This window comes from Pygoscelis adeliae, unplaced genomic scaffold (genome assembly GCF_000699105.1).
Source record: "Pygoscelis adeliae isolate BGI_AS28 unplaced genomic scaffold, ASM69910v1 Scaffold113, whole genome shotgun sequence".
Lineage (NCBI taxonomy): Eukaryota > Metazoa > Chordata > Aves > Sphenisciformes > Spheniscidae > Pygoscelis > Pygoscelis adeliae.
Window position 1 is genome coordinate 8,984,029 of NW_008825108.1, and position 21,315 is coordinate 9,005,343.

General features: G+C 40.4%; 2 protein-coding genes across 2 annotated transcripts in view; one reads left to right on the forward strand and one right to left on the reverse strand.

Moving 5' to 3' along the window:
• GNS (glucosamine (N-acetyl)-6-sulfatase) lies at positions 1–20,327 on the forward strand. Its single transcript, XM_009327682.1, has 13 exons — positions 1–99; positions 761–967; positions 2,513–2,578; positions 2,966–3,064; positions 5,475–5,642; positions 8,972–9,054; positions 10,429–10,547; positions 11,109–11,212; positions 11,608–11,709; positions 12,944–13,051; positions 13,748–13,858; positions 15,767–15,927; positions 16,746–20,327. Exons 1-13 carry the CDS (start codon positions 1–3, stop codon positions 16,819–16,821), a joined length of 1,503 nt encoding a protein of 500 aa, XP_009325957.1. The 3' UTR covers positions 16,822–20,327.
• The window catches only part of LOC103920048 (adipocyte plasma membrane-associated protein-like), a 14,931-nt gene continuing 13,435 nt past the window's right edge, over positions 19,820–21,315 (reverse strand). Inside the window, exon 9 of the mRNA XM_009327683.1 lies at positions 19,820–21,302. Coding sequence (XP_009325958.1) covers positions 21,105–21,302 — 198 coding nt within the window. The 3' untranslated portion in view covers positions 19,820–21,104. The remainder of the gene's footprint in view (positions 21,303–21,315) is intronic.

Consider the following 21,315-nt stretch of genomic DNA (forward strand, 5'->3'; position numbering starts at 1 on the left):
ATGTCTTTAGCTGATTTCAGTTTGGTACCTTTCTTCCAGACACCCCTAAAGAAGACTAATGCTCTCATTGCGCAGATGGGAATAACCTTCCTAAATGCAGTAAGTGTTTGCATTAGCTCTTTGAACTTCTGAGGTATGTGCATTTGTGTGGTTTGTATCTTAAGTAATTTAAAATCTGGTAACGGTTTTGTGAAGTCTGTACGTATGTGTGTGGTGTTTTTAAATTCAATCTCTAACTACTTTTAGGTCACAAAATGAATATAGCTCAAGGTCGCATTCAGAATCTGAGAGGGAAAGTTTCGCTTCCTAAAAGTGCTTGTGCTAACTTCCTTAAGCACTAAAGTAAAACTGAGCAATCTGAATATTTTTATTACAAACTGAGAAGCCTTAGAAGAGGCTACGTAAAACTTTCAGCTTCATGCATGCTGAAAACCCACTTCACTCTTCTCATATTCTAATGTATTGCCATGGCTAAAATAATTGAGTGAATCAACTGGCAAACAGTATTTTAATGGATACTTGCTGCTGTGTAAGAACTACATCTAATCTGTAATGGGGGGATGGGGTTGAAGGGCATGTGATGCAGAAACCTAAAACCAGTTTCATGTGCAGCTTTCCACCAGTGAAAGTACTTGGGATGTAATTCTTTGTGTTGCTCAACTCTTTAATCAACCTACTAGCTGATATTTCAAAACTATAAATTATGAGGAAAAATTGTTTTACGATGTCAATCTTGTATCTCTTTATCCTGTCTTTCCAGTATGTTCCCAGTGCACTTTGCTGTCCCAGCCGAGCTAGCATTTTAACAGGAAAATATCCACATAATCATCACGTTGTCAATAACACTCTGGAAGGAAACTGTAGCAGCAAGTTATGGCAGAAGATTCAAGAACCATACACCTTCCCAGCGCTGCTCAAAACTATGTGTGGTTATCAAACGTTCTTTGCTGGAAAGTATTTGAATGAGGTATTTTGTGCCTTTTTTTTTTACTGTGACACAGTTCATTTGCATTTATCCACCTTTCTAAAACATTCAGTGATTTCTGTATTTGTAGCTGATGGTGGGTCCCCAAAATGTTAAAAATGGTGTTACTTGGATGAACAGTTCTCTTGGCTGAGATGGGATAGATACGATGCAAAGTTCAAATCTTTAACTTGGTTAAAATCAGGTTCTGTAGGTGCCTGAATGTTTTTAAAAGTTAATTTTGAGAGGATGATGGAATCCAAGGGCTTCTTTAGTATGTTCAGATGTGTTAATTGTTAGAGATGATGACAGGGGAAGAGGACAGATGATTGGCATGTGGTATTGAAGAACACCATCAAGCCAATGCCAGACCAGGCACGGTTAGAATAACGTTACAGAAAAAAAATTGGTTTGTCTCAATATTCCTTACTGGTATATCCCCTTATCAGAGGACTATTTTCTTTTTAGCAGTTAATATGGTATTTTAAATAGTAAATGTCCACTGAGGCAAATTCACTGGGAGAACAGATATTATCGGAGCTCTTTACGGAGGTTACCCAACACTTCATTATTCAAGCACTCGTATGTGTGTGCTTTTGTTTTTTCTGTTTTTAACTAAGCTGTGGTTTGTTGTAGTTTATGGTAAGCTGTAAAATTCAGTGCTGAAAGTTCTAAAATCAGGTGTTCCTCGTGCGATGGAATTGTATTTGGAGCTAGATGAGTTACAGGGTTCTTAACGGCGTTATTTTCCTTGCATCTCTTGGTGGAAAATGGTGGTGGTATAATAGAATAATGGAGCATGAATTTTCATAGCAGGCAGAAATTTGTTTCTGCTGATGTTACCGAGGCACCTAGGGGAAGGGAAACTAATCTGGCTTTCTCTGAGCATCCCTTGACTCAGCATAGTCTCCTGTCCCTGCAGTTAGGCGAGCCACGTAGATGGGAGAGGGCAGCCCTGAGAAAACCCATTGTGTTGTTCTGAGGCACCCTCTGTTTTGAGTTTGGCACGGATTCAGCAGCTACTTTCCTTTTTTTTGCTGGCTTAAAGGCTAGTTGCTGTAGATTATTTGGCACTGAGGTGGCAAGAGGCTAGCATTGCTTAAAGTTCGCGCCCCCTTTTGGAGGAGGATGATGGAAGCTGTTGGTCTGTGCGAAATTTTCTTTAGTATCTTGTGAACTGTTGTCACAAAGCCCTAGAATGTTGTCGCATGCGTGTTTTGATCACCTCTCATTACCTGATGGGGTACCGTATGTTCTCCAGGATCTCTGCGTATTTTCGTGTGCAAAGTAGAACAGGGAATAAAATGTAAATTTTATTGGTGAATGCCACACTTTCAGTTACTGTCTTTCTAATTATTTAACCCTGGTCTCTTTAACAGGCTGTACATATGTTTTTGTATGCATATATGGTTTTTTTCATTCTGAAATGGAATTTGGCTTAATGAGGTTTCTGACTAGCGTTGAATAAAGCACATGAATACGAAATGTAATTTCTAGCTTTTATTCATCATAATCGAAACTGTGAGTCATGGTCTGTCTTTTTTTCAGTACGGAGCAGAGGATGCAGGGGGAGTAGGTCATGTTCCTCCTGGATGGAGTTTTTGGTATGCTTTGGTATGTGACTTTTTTTATAAACACTTAATTTTGGTTGCTTTGTAATCCAACTCGTGTTCTAACTTTGCTGGTCACGAAAGAGCAGGCAAAGAGCATCTAACAACTTAGTGCAAATTTTCTTCCCTTTTTTTCCCTCTGTTGCATGTCAGATCCTTGGCTTTCACAAAGGCTACTCCTACTAAGGTGCCCGGGGAAGAACCCCGACTTGTAAAGCCATAAAACAAGTTTTGTTGTTGGAGACCAGTTCTGAGAATTCTTGCGGTGTCCTTGTGACAAGTGCTTATAACCTATTTGACAATGCTTGTTGGCAGCTCGTTTTGATTGTTTCAGGTAATCAATGTACGTGTCACTTTGTATAAATATGCACCCGACTCTTCTTTTTCACAGGAGAAAAATTCAAAGTACTACAACTATACTCTTTCAGTAAATGGCAAAGCACGAAGGCATGGTGAGAATTACAGTGTAGATTATCTGACAGATGTACTGGTAAGAAATTTTGCAACACTTGTGTTACAGAAGCTGCTTATGACCAGATAACGCCTCATGCTGGGGCTTGGGGAGGAGTGGGGATGACAATTCATTAGGCTGCATTAGTTCATAAATACATGATTGTGCTGTCGTGATGGTGGGTGGGCATTAATCAGCAGAGCAAGATTCTGGGTATATTTAGAAATGACAAGCTTGTGTGTACGAGCTGTGGAGAGCAAAGGGATTCCAGCTGCCCATTTGCTAGCCAGTACCCTCGCTGAGCGGTTAGTACTGACTGCTACGGTGCATGAGGAACATGATGCATGTAGGCAATGTCTTAAATTACTTCATAGAAGGATGTGTTTCGTTACAATACACAACTTCTGTAACAGATTAACTGGGCCAAGATTTCGGTGGGAAGATAAGCATGTAAAAATAACTTTACAGCATGTTTTGATAGATGGTATGATCTGTCAGTATCTTGTAATTTCTAACTAGTCAAACCGATAACTTGGAAATATCAAAGGCTAATCGGTCCGTCATAGTGTGCGAGGGCAATGTATGGACTATGCCAAAATGTGTAGCTGACCAGGGGAGTCTTTAGCCTCTTTATCCTCTTAAGGTAAAAAGAGGTAACAAAGATATCAAATACTTAAAGGAAAGTGAGGTATTGTAGCTCTCTTGAGGCCCTGTTTAGCACGTAGTATTAGCTTGGAGGATTTTGGGGGGGGAAGTGTTCCCCCTGCCCGCCAAGCTGGAGCCTTAATTTGGCATGCTGTTACAGTCTATGAGCTAGGAGCTCACATGCAGCACTCAGGAAAGTTCTCCGAGAAGTCCCCTGGTGCAGACAACTTGTAGTCTTCCATTGAGACCCTAATGACTTTCATTCCAGTGGGTTCTTGAGCACAGACAGCTGCTTACTAGGAGCAGAACTGATTGATGTTTCTTAGGGTACTGAACAGCTGTCTGATTAAATTTAGATTTACACTGTCTAAAGCTAGATTGGAACTCATAAGCCAGAAGTGAGCCTATCCTATTACTGGCATTGTACTGGTCTTTTTTGGTCCTTCAGCAGCTCATAAGCGTTTTGACCAACAGGTCATTGCTGCATAAACCTCTTGTGGTGTGTTACCTATTGATATAGCAGTGTATTACGATTTTCAGTGTGTTGCATTCTACCTTCTGCCTGTAGTTACCAAATGTGTATTCAGCATTCCAGACCTAGTGTTTGAGTTTAATTCACTCGATGGGCAGTGCACAGGAGTAAATTGCCTATGCAAAATTCCTGTGTTGCTTGATGTGATGCACAAGCTTTCTTGTCCTGACTAAGGACATCTGGGTACTTAAGTCTGGTATTAAGAATCTGAACACCTGGATCTGTCTACTGCAGTCCTGACGTGTTGCAGCTTAAGCTCCTAACAAAATCTAAGCTGACTGCCTCTATGAGTTTACCTACATCATACTGGTTTCTGAACCAGGTTTTTGAACTTCACACAGTTCTTATCCTCCCTTAATTCTGTTGTCATGTAACTGAAGTCCAGCCCCACTTGCTTAGATGTAGAAGTTAGGAGGAAGGAAGAGGAGGGAATTCCTACTATGTTGTTTCTTCTAGAGAAAGAAAAGAATATCCAAAATGGGGTATACTAATCAGACAGGAAAGGAAAATGTTGCAAGATTTGAATAGTGGAGAAGTCATCTGTGAGTAATACCTCTGAAGCTTTAATTTCAAAGGCTGACCAAGGGAAGGCCAAAATGGAACTTGCAATCTCTTCTAACTTGCTACTTGAAATTGTGCATAGGCTGGAATGAAAATGAAAGTGCAGTGAAGTGGCCTGAGTGAGTGGAGTCTGGCACTCTCCTTCACCAGAGCTTCCGGCTTCACGAGCAGAAATGTGGCACTCCTTAGAAACTAGGAACTTGCTACAGAATGAGCGTACGCTGTAAACAGTCGGGCTGAAAAACTTTTTCAGAACTATTGCTATTTCTGAAGACAATTGAAACTGCTAAACTGGGATTTATCAGTCAGGAGATGGCATCTGAGAGCCTCTGACAGACTCAGGCTGTGTTAAAGAAAGCTCACGTTTTACTTATGAAAGCAGAGTTTAGGTGGATTATGTTGATACTTGGAATAAGCACAAACTTTTGATGAGCTTTCGAGGTCTAAATAATGCAAAGGCCTGAAGTAGAAAGCCGTTCAGAGATGTGGGACAAATGATGTGTTTAACATGAACACTTAGGACTTTTTTTTATCATGAGCTGCTGTTCTGGACACTTGAGACGAGCAAGCAATAAGTTTCTGAAATAGTTTAAATGTTCTCAGTACTACTGAGCTCTAAATAAGTTATGAATGTCTAGTTTGGAATTGTTCAAATACCTGCTGTTTTCCTTTGGAGGTATGACTTTTCTTCTCCAACAAAACTGTTCACAGGCCAACATGTCATTGGACTTCTTGGAGTATAAATCTAATTTTGAACCTTTCTTTATGATGATCTCAACCCCAGCACCGCACTCCCCTTGGACAGCTGCTCCACAGTATACGAAGAGCTTTCAGAATGTCAGTGCACCAAGAAACAGCAATTTTAATATTCATGGAAAGGTAAGCTAACTGGCAAGAATCTGCATAGATTATTCTACTAGCTTATGAGAGCAGTAGGCAATGACCCTGACTTGCATATTAAGTTTTAAACAGTGAGAAGAAAAGGCTAATATCATGACTACTGGTTATTTAGTTATGTTAATCAGCCTTTCAGGGTAAGATGTTTATTGTGACTTTGAGGTTTTTGCATATCAATATCTTGTAAATAAAAAAATGTAGTGGCAAAAATGACAAGTGGCAGTACAATGGAGTTATGATTGGTAAATGGAAAAAAGTTAATTCTTTTGCCCAATTTCCAGACTGTTCTGAAGTTCTTAAAATGTTCTTTCATCGCTCTCGGTATGTTCAGGAGAACATGTAGGTAGTGTGCTACACAAAGGCTCAGGTGTGAATGATGAGAGCCCCCTCTTCCTACGCACATCTGCTCATGTGGGTGGGTGGTCCATTACTTGAGCTTGTGGCAAAGCTGCCCCTAGCTGACGAGTGTATCAGGCGAACCAGACGACTTCATAACATCATGAACCAGGGCCCAGGGTCACTAAGGACTTTGACAACTTGCCTATCGTTTGTTGAAATAACCTGTAACCAGCATTGCTCAGCCTAATGTTACAAACTCGCAGACGTCCTTGTGACAGGGCAGTACCTTCCACTGCCAGTAAACTTGGCCAAATATGGTCTAGCTTAGACTAATCCGCTGCTACTTACTCTGCCAATAAGTGAAAGTGAAAGTCACAAACAGTTAATCTGGTGAGATATTTAATTTACGGAGGTTTTGTGGGTTTGATTCAATTAGTTTAAAATAGAACTCACTACTGTTCAGTGTTCAACTGATTCACTTCAAGATTTGCTCCTGATCTTAAGAGATACCATCGCCTAAATGCCCCTCTGGAGCCCAGTGACACCTCTTCTAAGGTCACTGTGACTCATGTAGTACAGGATGAAACTTGTTTTTTAGCTGAGGATTGTAGCTTGCAAAATGACCATGTGCTTATCAGCATGATATAAAAACACAAAAGGGGAGAAAAGGGCTGCAAGCAGTAACAAATACTTTAGCCCAACCTCTTAAGCTGCAGACTAGGGGAGTAGGAATCAGACTTTTTTCTCCTCCGTAAAAGGATCCCTAACTTTGTCTTGGACTCCACTACTGTGATAACTGAATCCTTTTTAAAATAGCAAGCCAGAAATAACTTGACCAGCAAAGTCAGCAGCTAGCCAAAAAATACAGTCTTGATTCCTAAATTAATGTTGCCCAGCTTCCTTATATAGTATGTGGGCAAGGGGTACTAAAAGGAGCCGTTTAGGCAGAATCTCTGCATGAAAAACAGGAGTTAAGTTGTTGTCAGACTCTGGCTGGTGATGCACACTTTAATTTCTGTTTAGGATCCTCAGCTATGCACTATATCAAGTGATAGGTAGCTGTCCAGTATCCCAAGCAGGACTATTGATAGCCGACATGAGTGGTTTATCTGAGCCATTCTGAGAGAAGCTGGTTAAGATGTGTTGGGTATCTCTCTTGCATGCAGTGTTTTTCCTGCAAAATCAGAGCACAGCTGTGTTCCGATTCCGCTGGCGAGGTATGGTATGCTGTCTCAAGGTCTCCTAAACTTGTTTTGAGAACGGGACTTAGGGTGGCAGCAGGACTGGTGGACAGTTTTGTATGTAACCGGTGAAAGACTCTTGACAGGGACTGACAGGGAAGCAGATTTGAGGACTCTGAGTCAGCGTGAAGTTTACTGAAATCCACAAAGATGTTTAGGTGAAACCAATCCACAAAGATGTGTGAAGTTCCTGAAACTTTAGAGAAAGAAGAACAAAATACTCCAGAGAAAAGGAAGATTCTGCTGCACTAGGTGACTTATCCGCCCGAGTTACCCAGCGTGGTCGTGCCTTATGGAGGGCCTCTCCTGAGCCCATCTCCTGTGAAAGGTGGCTGGTGCACAGGTGACACTGCCAGCTCCTTCTTTCTCTGAAGAGCTTCTGCTGAGCTGGGGATGGGGTCTGTTATGTTTTCCATTGCTTTTTCCTCTCTCAACCAACACATAAGTCCTAGATGTTTGGTCTTGATTATGCTGCGAGTTTTCTTGCTGAGATAGACTTAGTCTCTCCAGAGAATTGTTTCACAACTTCCATAAGAGAGATCTGGATACAACTGAATTAAAATAAACTGGACATGGTATTAAGTCTCCATGCCGAAAAATCTTCCCTTCAGTCTACAGGAACAGAAAACAGGAGAACTGAATAATTGCAGGAGATATGAGTCATCTCGTTGTGAGTCCCTTAAGCCTGAGCCTGTTCAGAGTCATTTGCTTGTGACAGGAGGGAAATTGCATAAACGAGAGGTTCTGCGGAGAGGAGGGACCAACTAAATATAGGCTCAAGCTGAGGGTGATGAGAGGGTCGTCTCTGACCTACTAAATGGAAAGGTGTAAAGCTGCATTGACATGACTTTCTCCTTTATTCTGCTCCCCACTAGTACTAACCTTCAGGTTGTTCACAACAAACCTCCCCATGTATTTGTACGGCAGCTGACCCAGTTCAGACTGCTGCTTCAGGATGGGGGAGTATCGTTTCTCATACGAGTTAGATCATCTCTGTTACTTTGGGGGGGGATGGGTGAGGGGAGGAAGGGAGGGGCTGTTTCTGAAAGTTGGGGATGCGGCTAGAAGATTATTAACGCTTCAGCAAAGGAAATGCTCTTGTTCTGGAGTCAAAAAATCCAGATAAAATGGTAATGTTTCTGCTCCCCTCAGTAGTCTCCAGCCCTGAGTTCATAGGCTACCAAGAATCTGACAGTGGCACCATTGCAGATCTTTGTCCTCACCTGTCCATAAATTCGGTAGTCCTAATTGCTTTTGATGCAGGAGTTTCTCCCCACCTCTCTACCTATGTTAGAATGCTCACAAATCTGAGTCCCAAAAGAACCTCACTTTGACAACCGAGTCCAATCTTACAATGCTGCTCAACCTGTCAGATTTTTTTTTTTTCCCATCAGACCTGTCTCGGGCTATCAGACTTTTATCTCTGGGAGGGCCTTCGCTAGCTCCTTTTACAAATTTCTTCCCCGAGCTGCTTTGAAAAGATCCACAGCTGTTTTCTTCTCACCAAGGGCTGTGCATAATGGAGCTGTAACATATTCTACTCTTGCAATGTAGATTTTACATGAACCAAGAGGGAAAACTGGAGTCAGGTCAGTTCAATAGCATTGCCTGGCTATGTCACAGGAATCATGTGGATGTTTTACCCTAAACAACATTTCTGTTGTAATTGGCCTAAGAAAGGTATAAAAGCTGGTACTTCTCCCTACGCTAATATTTGTCTTTTTTCTTTAGAACAAGCACTGGTTAATTCGACAAGCAAAGACTCCAATGACTAACTCTTCAATACAGTTTCTTGATGATGCTTATAGAAAGCGGTAAGAATTTTTATTGCTTAAGATTTTGACTCAGAACTTCTATTGTTTTTAAAAAAAGAAAAGGTATTTTTTAAAAGGGTTGCAGTAAGTCTGACAATAGATGTCAAATTACCTGTAATAGTTCTCTGGCATCTGTCTCAGCAAACCTGACTTCTGGTTTACTTCGTGCAAAGAAACTTGTCATTGACTTCAGAAATATTTTGGCCCCAAATGCTGCCATCACTTATCATAAAGACCAGTCATGCTTGGTGTCTCTACTGCTTCTCTTCCAGTGCACGACAGGTTTTCATAAAAAAAATGACCTTACCTTCTATTTCACTTGAATTCCAGATTCTTACATGATGTACAGCAAATGTGATCGATTTATCTGCCAGCTAATCTGATTTGTTAACCTTGGCTCTCAGTCTGTGGTATTTTCACGTGGGAATACCTGACTGGCCAAGGCGGGTGCTTGATTCCTTTTTATAAAAAGGGATGTGGGGAGTAATGTGAAGATACAGCTTGTTCCCTCTTTTTAATGGAAAGGAAAGGTATTTGTTTACACTGTGGGTGTGTTTTCTTTAAAAGCTCTGAAACAAACATTAGCTTAACTTTAAGTGTTAAACTCCATTTTGAGCGGTTATCAGGCATTTGCTTGTCACTTTGGAGATGGAGAAGCAAGTTTCTTTCAGGCTGTTGCTTTATAAAACACGAAGGTAAAATTAGGCAACAAAATCTTAAATGAAGCCTGGAGACAACAGGATCCAAGAATTGAATAACTAGTTAACTCAGCATAATACTAGTCTGTGGAGGCTTGTTATTGACTTATCAGAAGCAGTCACTTGTCTCAATGGCAGACCCCATGACAAAGGAAAGACTAACTTGTAGAGCTGTTCAAGGCTTTAGACACACTGGAATAATGGACCCTGCTATTGCATGGGTAATACAAAAGAGCTGATGTAGTTTTCAAGCAGAAAGGATCCCGTATAGACAATAAAATTCATGGCATTCTTGTATTTTAATATTAAAAACTAGATATGAAAAACTAATAACAAGTGACCTTGCAGGAGATAACTCTGACTCTTTGCCGCTGTGTTGCTTCAAAGTTGGTCTTGACTGTCTCCAGATAAGAAGTAATCGGCATTTTGGCGTCTTTCTCAGACACTACACAATAAAATCAACAAGAACTGAAGACAAACAGTGTATTTCTATCTTAAATTGCAGCCTCAAATAGTACAGTGTAGTGATCTATGAAGTTTGTTTTCAGAATTTGCAGGCACAATATTTACTTACCGTGCATACACTGACTTGAAGCAGAATACGAATGCCCCACTTGCAGTCAGAATTACTCTAAATTTTTCATACTCCAATATGAATTACTTTGTTTCTGTATAGGTGGCAAACTCTGCTGTCAGTAGATGACCTGATAGAGAAACTAGTGAAGAAACTGGAATTGAATGGAGAATTAGACAACACGTACATCTTTTACACATCAGACAATGGCTTCCACACTGGTAAAAATTTTCACTGCTTACTGAGCATTTGTAGCAGATCCAGGAAATCGCGTAATGTTTCACCCTCGTGACCACTCCAGAAAATGGGAACAGCAGCTGTGGAAAACTGTAGACATGAGAAGTACTGATTTGAGTTGCAAAACAATCTGGAGTTGCAGTGTGGAGCGTTTGGGGATTTTATTGTTTGGTTGGTCTTTGGTTGCAGTTTTTGGCATTCATCTCTTCCGCTGTATCCTGGTATACATAAAAATTAGGACAGAAATGGAGGAAGGGTCTCTGTTCTGTAGAAAAAGTTGCTGTGAAAGAGTTAACCAGTAAAAATCTGTCAAAGACCTGTCTGTATCATGTACAACTAAAAATGCAGTGTCTAAGCTGTTAAACTTTAAGATACGGCTTATGCTTTGAAGTTGTTTGTTCCTGTCGTCCACTTTGTTAATGTAGTTCAGGTTAAGAACCTCTTCTGACTTTCTTAAAAGATTGGTTGCTGGACATTATGTAACACAAGACTCTTAAAACATAAAACAGGAAGCCGTTTAACTTTTTCCATTTTCTGTTGTATAGGCCAGTTTTCTTTGCCAATAGACAAACGGCAGCTGTATGAGTTTGATATCAAAGTTCCATTGCTAGTTCGAGGACCAGGGATAAAACCAAACCAGACAAACAAGGTGAGAAAGAAGTTAAATCAGACTACAGATTTACTTCTAATATTGTTTCACAGTTACCAACTTTAGGTAATAATTCATTCTCCTGCATATACGTGTATCAATGAAATGAAATATATGGAGTGGTAGGAAGTGCAGAGACCTCATTCTAAAAAGCTGCGTGCTCTTGCTTGAATCAGTACATTTAAGTAATTGCAGGCTACAGAAATAAACGAGGCGTGAAGCTGACTTTCCGAAGACCCTACCATTGCTTGTGAATGTTACAGGGTCCATTAGCCTATAAAGATGAAATTAAGTAGTGTTTAGGTGTACCTAAAATTACAAGTACTTAAAATACAGGAGTCTCATTACAACTGTTAGGTTCTGGTCTTCTGAAGTACGTTTTCATCACCGTGCAGATGCTTGTTGCAAATATTGATTTGGGTCCCACTATTCTGGATATCGCGGGGTATGACTTGAATAAGACCCAGATGGATGGGATGTCACTATTGCCGCTGTTGGTAAGTAGACGGACAGAGATAGTAACCAGTAATTCTCGCAGGGGTTATTCTTCAAAGTGAATCCTACTTCCTTTGATAGACTAGGTCGACTCGTAACCCAGATTTTTCCCTTGATGGCATTTTCACATGGGATGTTTGTGGCTTAGTGAAAAAAGTAGGCATGCTGTTTAAATGCAGATGTATTTTGATAAACCCTACAACTGTGTGGGGTCATTTTGTGATAGAAAGTTGTGTCACCCTTTGGCTAATCCTGCCATTCGTAATAATTTGTTTTTAGAAGGCTGTATGTTGTTTCTGCCTTGCATTCTCCCTCCCCTTTTCCTTAGGATTTCTCAGCATAGACGTAGGAGAAAAGCAGACTGCTCTTACCTAAGTCTTTGGTTTGCCTCAGTTTTCAGTAGAACTAGTGTTTCCCTCTAAACTCTGGAAAAATGTATGTGGTTTTATAAAGTAAACCTGACCTTTCCAATAAGTGAGCAGAAGCCTATTTAAATAAAGCTGCTTGCAGCTGATCCTTTTAGTTTTAATTAAATTTGGTCTATAAATTGAAGGCGGCTTACTTGGAAACACAGGAGATCATCCAGACTAGAACAGCGCTTTGCTGTTAAAACCTTGTGTCCAAACCTTAAGCTGTTCTTTAGACACAAGCAGGTAAAAGGCATCTAGTTTAAACTCTGACGGCATCAAAACTGCGAAACTCATTGTTTTGCTGTATATGCCTGTGATGGTGCTGTATATTAACTTTAAACTTCCCTCTCCCTCTGTCTTTTAAAATGCAGCTACAAATAGAGCAGCTTCAAACTTAGTTGCTTCTTAAAGCTGTTTCTTTCCTTACGCCACGGGTATCTTTTTCCATCTATTGCGGTAGTCTGATATAAACCAAAGAGAAGCAGCCTTGTTACAGGGATCTTGTCTGACACATAGTAGTATCTGGCCATGTGGCTCCTGTTTTGTATTACTTCATGATTCTTTATAAATTCAAGATAGTACTTTAGTACGCCTTCTTGTGAGGGTTTTGTACTGTTTGGGTCAGATCCTTGTCTTCCAGCTACACAAGACCTTCTAACCGAAGGTCTACTCTAGCTGAATATTATTTTAAGACTGACTCAAACTCGGGACCATGACTCAGAGTGCCTTGTAAGCAGTGAGCAGTGTTAGTGTTATACCAGGCATGGAGAATTTCTTCTGTTTCACAGTGCAGTGAATACCAAGTCATGTTAACTTCTCGTCCTAGAGAGGAGACAAAAATGTGACGTGGAGATCAGACTTCTTGGTGGAGTACCAAGGAGAAGGATTCAACGGCAGTGATCCTACCTGTCCTGGCCTAGGACCTGGTGTCACAGTAAGCAGGACAAGATCTGTTAATATTAGAAAATAGCTGCTGAATTAAACCTGTTTGCTGTGTGGACTAACCTGGTTCGATAAGTAAGCGCACAGTGTCTTGGTAAGTAGGAGCTAGCTCTGTAGGTCCTGTGCAGCATTTAGGAATTGGAGGGAGACATCCAGCCATGCAGAACTGATGTGTCCCTATGACCGTACAGAACACAGTCACCCTTTCAGTGGGAATCTGTAGGGCCTCAGGGTTGGAGAAATATGCAGGAAGGTGTGGGCTTGGCAAAGCGGGTAGTAGTGACATCGTGTTCTTTCTGAACTTCCAGTGACCTCATTGCGCAATTCTTATATGTAACTATTATTTAATTATTATCACTAGCTGAATCAAAGGTGGTTTGCTTTAAGTAAAGCATCCCATTGGTGTTGTCTTTAGTAGTGTGTGTTGTGCTGTTCTTTTCAGTGTATGTACATTAGCTTCCCCGACAAAATGCACTGGATCATGGTGAGTTCATTAACACCACTTTCTCAGATTTAGAAGAGCTGAGTTTTTGCTTAAAATCCCCAGTGGAGACTTGGGTGTGTAGGACTAAGATTCTGGTTTTTATTTCAGTTAACTGCAGTTGGCTTGAGCTGGTATAGACTTGAAAAGGATTGCTAGTTCAGTTTTTTCCAGCTCTGAAGTTTCTGTTCACTGCTCACTTCACAGCACTGCTTCCCAGACTGTGTCTGTGAAGATTCCTACAACAACACGTATGCTTGTGTAAGGACACTGTCAACTTCCTGGGATCTGCAGTACTGCGAATTTGATGACCGGGAGGTAAGTATCTCTCTGAGTAGCGGGTGTTAACTGTTCACAACTGTGCTAGCGACTGTCTGCACTCTTACCTGCTCTTAAGGTTTCCATAAAGTACCCTGAAAAGCAGACTAGCATTGCTTGCAGGATAAACAGTGAAGTATTTATCTACTGGTGAGAACGTTTGACCAAAGCTCTGGTGGGGTTCTGGAAAGAAAAAAAGGGGGTGGGAGGGGAGTGGGGAAGGGACCCATAGCCTAAACTATGATTATTGCCTTCTGGTATCGCCTAACAGCCCCATGGGGAGCTGTGCTGGGGCTGGGTTCAGTTCTCTGTCCTACCCTAATTCCATGTGGCAGAGTCTTCTGTACAACAAATATCTTCTGTACCTCTGCTGTTCTTACGTTCAGCTGCAACTCTTTTCCTTGGGAGGAACTGAAATCCCAGGCTGATCATTTGTCTTCTATCACTCGTTTGCCTGGCAAAACAAGTATTTAGTTACAACTGTGAGTAGTCTCTAACCTTATCTTAAGTTAGTTGTTCGGGTATAAGGGACATAACGTCCCTGCTTCAGAAACTGTTCAAATCTCTCTCGGGGAGCACCCGCTGTATGCACAAAACTTGGTGTGTTACAGGGCTGATCTTTACTTGTGCCCATTTGCACACAGCTGCTCCAGAGAGCATATTGGGTGTGAGGCAGCTGGGTCACAAATCTAATAAACTGGATTGTCAGCAGATGTGCAATAAATGCATAAACAGCGGGTATCCCCAGTTATCATGCCACCACAGAACACTTTCTGGTAGCCTACAATGAACAACTTAAAGCAGGGGAAGTAGATCCCACAAGGTGGTTTTTGTAGTAGGATAGCAAGACAGACTGTAAAGGAGACCAAGATGCTGATTAGCAGACCCTGCCCTTCATTTTTCCATTTTCTGACAATTTATGATGAAGTTAAATGAGCGTTGCAGCTTTCTTCGTGAAAGTAGACTCTAAAGTTGATCTGATACTACACTTCATGTCACATTTTTTTCCAGTAAGAAGGTATGGCTGTGGCATTTCTGGGTCACTTAGCTTACCTGGGTCAGCTAAATTAAAACTAATGGTATTGGGGAAGATGCAGCAATGCGGCTCTTGAAACCTTGCAGTGAACCTTACAAGCAAGCTTGCAAACAAAGTCTGTCCGGATGCATCTTTATCTAAGTTAGACACAACCCAGCCAGTTTTATTCAACATCATCTGTGCTCACGCCTCCTACTCTATCCAGCACAGACAAAACCTCAGCTGAATTCTTGAGATGTTTGACTAGTGTTTGTCCCACAGGCTGGTTTAGAGATTTCGTGTACCAAAAAACAAATCTGCCCTAAAATCCTCCAGACAAACCTTCTCAAAGGACACAAACCTTCTCAAAGCGTGCGCACACAGAAAAAGCTTTCTTGTATTAGGGTTACAGCATACTTGTATTCAGCATATCTCGTACGTGTAGTTAAGACGCCTGTCTGAGTTTGAGAGCTGGAAGTACCTAATGAGCATATAACGGTGCTGTGATGGTCATGAAACTGTGTATGCTGAGATCCATTAATGAAACGACAGCCAGCTTAGCTGTGGCTTCCTGCTGTGGTCTTCCAGTCATTACACAGGTTCCGTTTATGTGGTAGAAAAAAATCTGCCGTGTAGCAGATGGGTACTTTAGGTGGAAGTAAGAACTTCTCCAACAGTACTGCACTATCACAAAACTTCAGCTTTACCTGCACGCTGTCCTGTCTTTGACCACTTAGCCACGTGGCTAAACATGGCTTATGTGTGGGGATGCTGCAACGTAGTTGAAAAAAACACTTGAGACTATAGGCTGTTACAGTGTTCTTCCCGAATAATATAATTAAATGTTAACTAGCATTTAGGACTTAATACAGTGCAGGAACTGTCTTCTACAGGTGTTTGTGGAAGTGTATAACCTGACTGCAGATCCACACCAGATCAATAACATTGCTAAAACAATTGATCAAGAAATTCTAGAAAAGATGAACTATCGATTAATGATGCTGCAGTCCTGTTCAGGAGCAACTTGCCGTACACCAGGTGTCTTCGATCCCGGGTAAACACTGCTTCAATTAATTATGATAATACTTTTAAATATAACTATATATTTTTAAAACTAAGCTTTTATAGAGGGTATTTATGGTGGAATATAATATTACTGACATACATGCTGTTCTTTAATAGACATGCTTTCTTGATGCTTCTATTTTTTAATGTTTAATCTCTATTTTAACTTAACCTACGAAATATAACTTGACGGTATTAATACTACTACTTTAATCTTGTCAGCCATTGTTAACTTGGAATAGCTGAAGCTTACAGCTGTGCTGAGTAGTCAGAGACAAGGGACCTCAGGTTTGCCTGCAAACAAGGAAAAGCTCTGCAGGTTTCTGTAGGCAAACACTTGCTATGATTGTTCCTGGAGATGCTGTTGGCAAAGAATGTTTCCTGCAGGACCTAAGCTGTATGTATTAGTCAGCTGATGTGAGTAAATAGCTGGATGAAATTGTTTGGATGAAAGCTTTTTTTAAGCACTACTTACGTAGCTCAACTTTAAGGACATTTTAAGTTTGTAATTTGAGGCAGCAAAGCTTTCTGTCAGAATGCAACTCCTGAATGCTTAATGTTACACCTGCCAATATGCTGTTGGGTTGTTGCAGCTAGTAGTTATTTCTTTGGAGACCGTCAGCTCCTTAGTTGCGCATCGTTACAATTCATCTGCTGTAATATGTAGAGAGAGTGTCCCTACTGCATACTGTCAAGAAAGCAGTACATGTAGCCCTGTGCCAGAGCTATTATAGAAACAAGCTATTTCTAGAAGCGTTGTCACTGTGGGCTAACCGTAGCTCACGCAGACTCTGTTCCTTTCTATAGGTACAGGTTTGACCCACGGCTCATGTTCAGCAATCACGGTGTTCGGGCTCGGAGGTTTTCTGCACAGTCCTTATAAGGCATTGAAGAGCCTCTTGCAATCAGCTCCCACTGACGAGTTTCTCCAGTGACTGCAGCAGGTCTGTCTCGGTAACTCTCGCTGATCGCAGCTGGAAGACTTTCAATGGGCTACTCCAACCTTGTTGGGAAGAAAAACCCTTGTCTTTAGCTGGTTGCCTTGTGCAATATGTATATTTTACAGCTGAACTGTAGCTCTAAATCGTTAGACACAGCGAATCTGTCTTGCTCAGATAGTTGATTACCACCTTTGTCTTTCAAGTACCTTTTCATATCACGGGCATAGAGGTGAACCTATGCCTATGAATCTGAACAGTTTATTTTGTTCGAAAAATCAATAAATACGTATTTGAGTCGGGTCAGATAGGCAGGCGCTATTGCACAGTAATGCTCACCCATATTCAGTGTCATAGACTTTCTTAAAAGCTATGTTCAATTACAGAGCTCAAAGCTGTTAATGACAATAGCAAACTAGCCCAAAATAGCGTAGGAAGGCATTAGTCAAAACTGTAGGATCTGACTAGCAAGTGTCTTGTGCAGAAGGAAAATCTGTATGCTAAATACTCTTTCAGTGAGACCACTTCAAATGAGACCAATGAATTTTGTCGGATGGCTTTGGTAGCTTGCAAACAGGAATGTAATTTCAACCTCCTTCTAGTTTGAAATGCTGGAATGGGTTACTGTGTACTACTGAAAAAACCCTTAGGGTTTAATATAGGCTTCCTAGTGAGTTAAACAAAAGTGTTGAGACTAACAAATATTCAATTAAGTGTGCCTGTGTTTTGAGCTAACTCTTAAGTCTGTTTTAATTCATGAACAGAAGTAATACTAAAAAAAAAAATCCACGAAAAACCACCAACCCAGGGCACCACAGTAGAGTTGATCTGTCTCTAACCTCCAACTGTCTTGAATTGTCTAACATCTTACGTTGATTAGATTCTTGAAGGTAAATTATTTTGAGAGCAAACTAGCCAAAAATAAATAAATCATTGCTCACTAGAAGTTAGGCTAAGAGGGCTATTTTAGGCAGTTTAAGTGCTTCATAGAGTGTTGCTTTTTGGTTGAGACATAACTACTCAGAATCTGCAGTAAGTGGCCTTCACACCAAAGGACTGGCGTCAGATGTCTGACTGCAGTACGTTATCACTTGGTTTCCCTTTGGAAGGGTGATACTGTCTTTTCAACCTTCTATGATTCGGCTTATCTGAAATGCAGCCATCGCTTGCGCCCAAACCCGAGTATCTTTCTAAATCTTGAAAAACACCCAAACTGGTGTTAGCGTGTAACTTCTGTATAGATTCACTGGCAAAACACCTTCCAGAAACACCACATTATATATCGTCTTTTGCAAGACAAGTTCATGTTGCTTGCAGGCAAATCAACTGTGTTATCAGGCAAGATAATCTTTCCCTTGTCAAACAAACTGTGGCACAACTATTTAGTTTTTAGTTAGTTATTTCAGATCTTCTACCCAAATAGAGAGCACGATGATTTCAACTTCTGTCACATAAAGCCTGCTACTAAATAATCATTAAGTAGGCATCAAAGTATGACTCTTTCAAAACTGTGAAGGTGCATACCCCGGTGCACAGATCCACAAACCAGACACAAGCAATGCTACAATAAGTTGAACTTTCTTTGCTCTTAATTCTGAAGCACAGAAGCTGTCCTTCCCGTAGCTTAGAGTTGCAAACTTCCGTGATGGTCTACAGGTTAGATTTGTAGAGCTTTTGTCTGAAATCTAACTCGTTGTTGCAAATCTCTGGAGTGACCAAATATTTGGAGGCAAAAAAATTGCTTGAAAGGTAACTTTTCAGCTGGAGCATCTGTATAAATGCAGAGGTTTTTGGATACTCAGACTACTTACACGCTTTCAAATACTCGGGACTTTTTTTTCCTCCACTACAACTGTAGCTTTATCCTGTTCTTTGTTTCTCAAGCCTTCGTATTGCCCATCAATATCCTTCAGACTCTGTTTTGTCTTTAAAAACAAAACCAAAGTTGTTTTCATGCTCTCAAGTGTTTTCTTGCACACTAAACCTGAAGTTCATTTATGTAGTGTTTCGCTCAGATAACTGTAGCAACTTAGACTTGTTCTTTGTTTAAACTTTATTTTCGTAGCTGTGTGGAGGCTAGAGTGAAATACATGGATTGCTGCACATTAAACCCTCAACAGTTCTATCAAATCTAGGTCATATGTCAATTTTCTACTTGAGTTAAATTTTGGTGCAAGTAGTGCATGTTGTGATGCTTCCTAATAGAAAAAAAAAAGTTATGGGTACAGATGTGTAACTTTAAGAAAAGTTAGTGTTAAAGTGATCTTAAGCCATAACAACGAAATTTTTAACAGTTTACTTTTTGCCTAATAACTATAATATGCAAGTTGACAGAACTGATATAGGTTATTCAGGTGTTTTACCCAAATTAACACTCTTGCTAACTACACACACGTATAAAGCATTTTGTCTGTAACTAGGCTCAATAACTTAACACACTCACCGTCAGAGAACCACACTATACCTGAAATCTGTCATAGGTAGTAAATGTTGTATTAAATTGAAATTGAGAATGAAATTAGTCGGTCCTTACTTAACCAAAAAGAGAATAGAGGTTCCGGAAACTCTGCTTCACTCCCACGTTTTGATAAAGACTTAAGAACTGTTCAGCAAAAGCACGTAGCTGTAGGAAGAACAGGAACCAACAGCTGCCTGCCTGCCTTTGCTTTGAGGAGTCTGTTGTCACTTGTCTGGTGTCTGTTTCCATGACGCAGTTAATTCTGAGTATTTTTACAGCCTTGAATGAACAGTGTTAATTCTTATCCTTGATGATTAAAAGAATACTATGAAGAAACTTTGATTCTTATCCAGATCTAATTCCCAACTAAGTGATTTTAAAACTAAATGGTCTTCCTGGATGTCCCGTTTCATATGCTATTTGACCATGGCTGTATCCGTACCTTTTTACTAAAGGCTAAATGAAAAGGCCTTACTGGTAGAGAGTTGGGTTTAGGTAAAATGTGATTTTTTTTTTTTTTTAAATCTTAATTATCAAAAGCAGAGCTGTGAATTTTAATGATCTGATCTGGTAAAGTAGATACTATACAGGGAGAAATACAGTTAATAACTTTATTACATCATCCTAAACCAAAAACCATTCAGTATCATCACATCAACATAAGTGAATGCAGCTCATACATGCTTACCCAGCAGAGCCCCAGTAAAGTGGGCGGCTTCATTCTGAGGAATAAAGCTGTAGCAGGGACACATAAATGCAAACACACCCCCAAAGCAGGTATGATACCTTTTCAATCAAGTTCAATTTAAGACTGATTCTACAAGCTAAATAATACAATATTTTGTCATAATGAAACAGCTGTCACTTCTTGTGATTCAATTAAAATGAATTTTGTTTGTACTACTCTCTCTGTATGTGAGCATACTTAACTTCTGCTGTTTTGAACGTTTGTTTAGAAAGTGCCCTTCCAGAGAACCCTGTTCACTGCTGCACTTTTGGGAAAGAAAAAAAAAAATAAACTGCCTATCAAACTTCCTATCTTTCTGTTACTGAACTTCAGTTAAAGGATCAAGCTGTGTCACATTTCTAAAGATTGCATTCCTACTTTATAAGCCTGTTCTCTGCTTACTGCCCTGCTGCCTAACAATGGCCACTAGTGAGCTTTTCTGTGGTCACAGGGAACCTTATGTACGGCATCTAGCAAGGCAACGTGTGACTACTTTGCCCCAGGAAGAAACACTGAGGTGAGAGAACAAATTTAAATGCAAGCGGTACTTGCTCATATTTCCTTGGAAACCGATGTAGTTGAATAGATGGAAAACTTTTAACAAAAGAGCCAATGGAGGAACTGCTGTTCATAATTAAAAGCAGTATGTTCTGCCTCTGGGAAAGAGGAAGAATAAAATCCTACATCAGGCTTTTTCCAAAGTGGGAACTGTGAGCAACAGTAAGATGTGCTACTCGCTCACCTCAATCCCTGTTAACTCTGTAACAGAATTCCTTGGATGATTCTGTGCAACTGTTTAAAAATATATACATAACTATTTTCTGAACTATAGAGCAAGGTGATTTGATACCTGTAACCCATTTAGGTCTGAGGCTTTCACAAGCTTCTAAACCAAGTATTTCTGCTTAACCATGTGGTATCAGTTTCATTTCTCCTTCAGTGACATAGCAGTCTTCCATTAAGTAGAGAAAAATATTTAACAGCTGCTTGAAACAACGCTGCTATTTTTCTTTTGCTGCTCCAGCTTATGAAAACTGTAAGGTTTACTGTAGCACCACAAGAAAAGGCAGCTCTGTATTACCTAGATACACCTTCCCATTGTGCTCAAAGACATCACTCACAGCCCAAGTGATGCTACCATCAGGATCATGGAAGCTCGCCACAATATCTCCTTTGTCGTTAATTTCTAAGAACAAGCCATGTTTGTGAAGAAAAATGCTGTAGAATGATAAAGGAGTCACCTGGTTTAGAAAA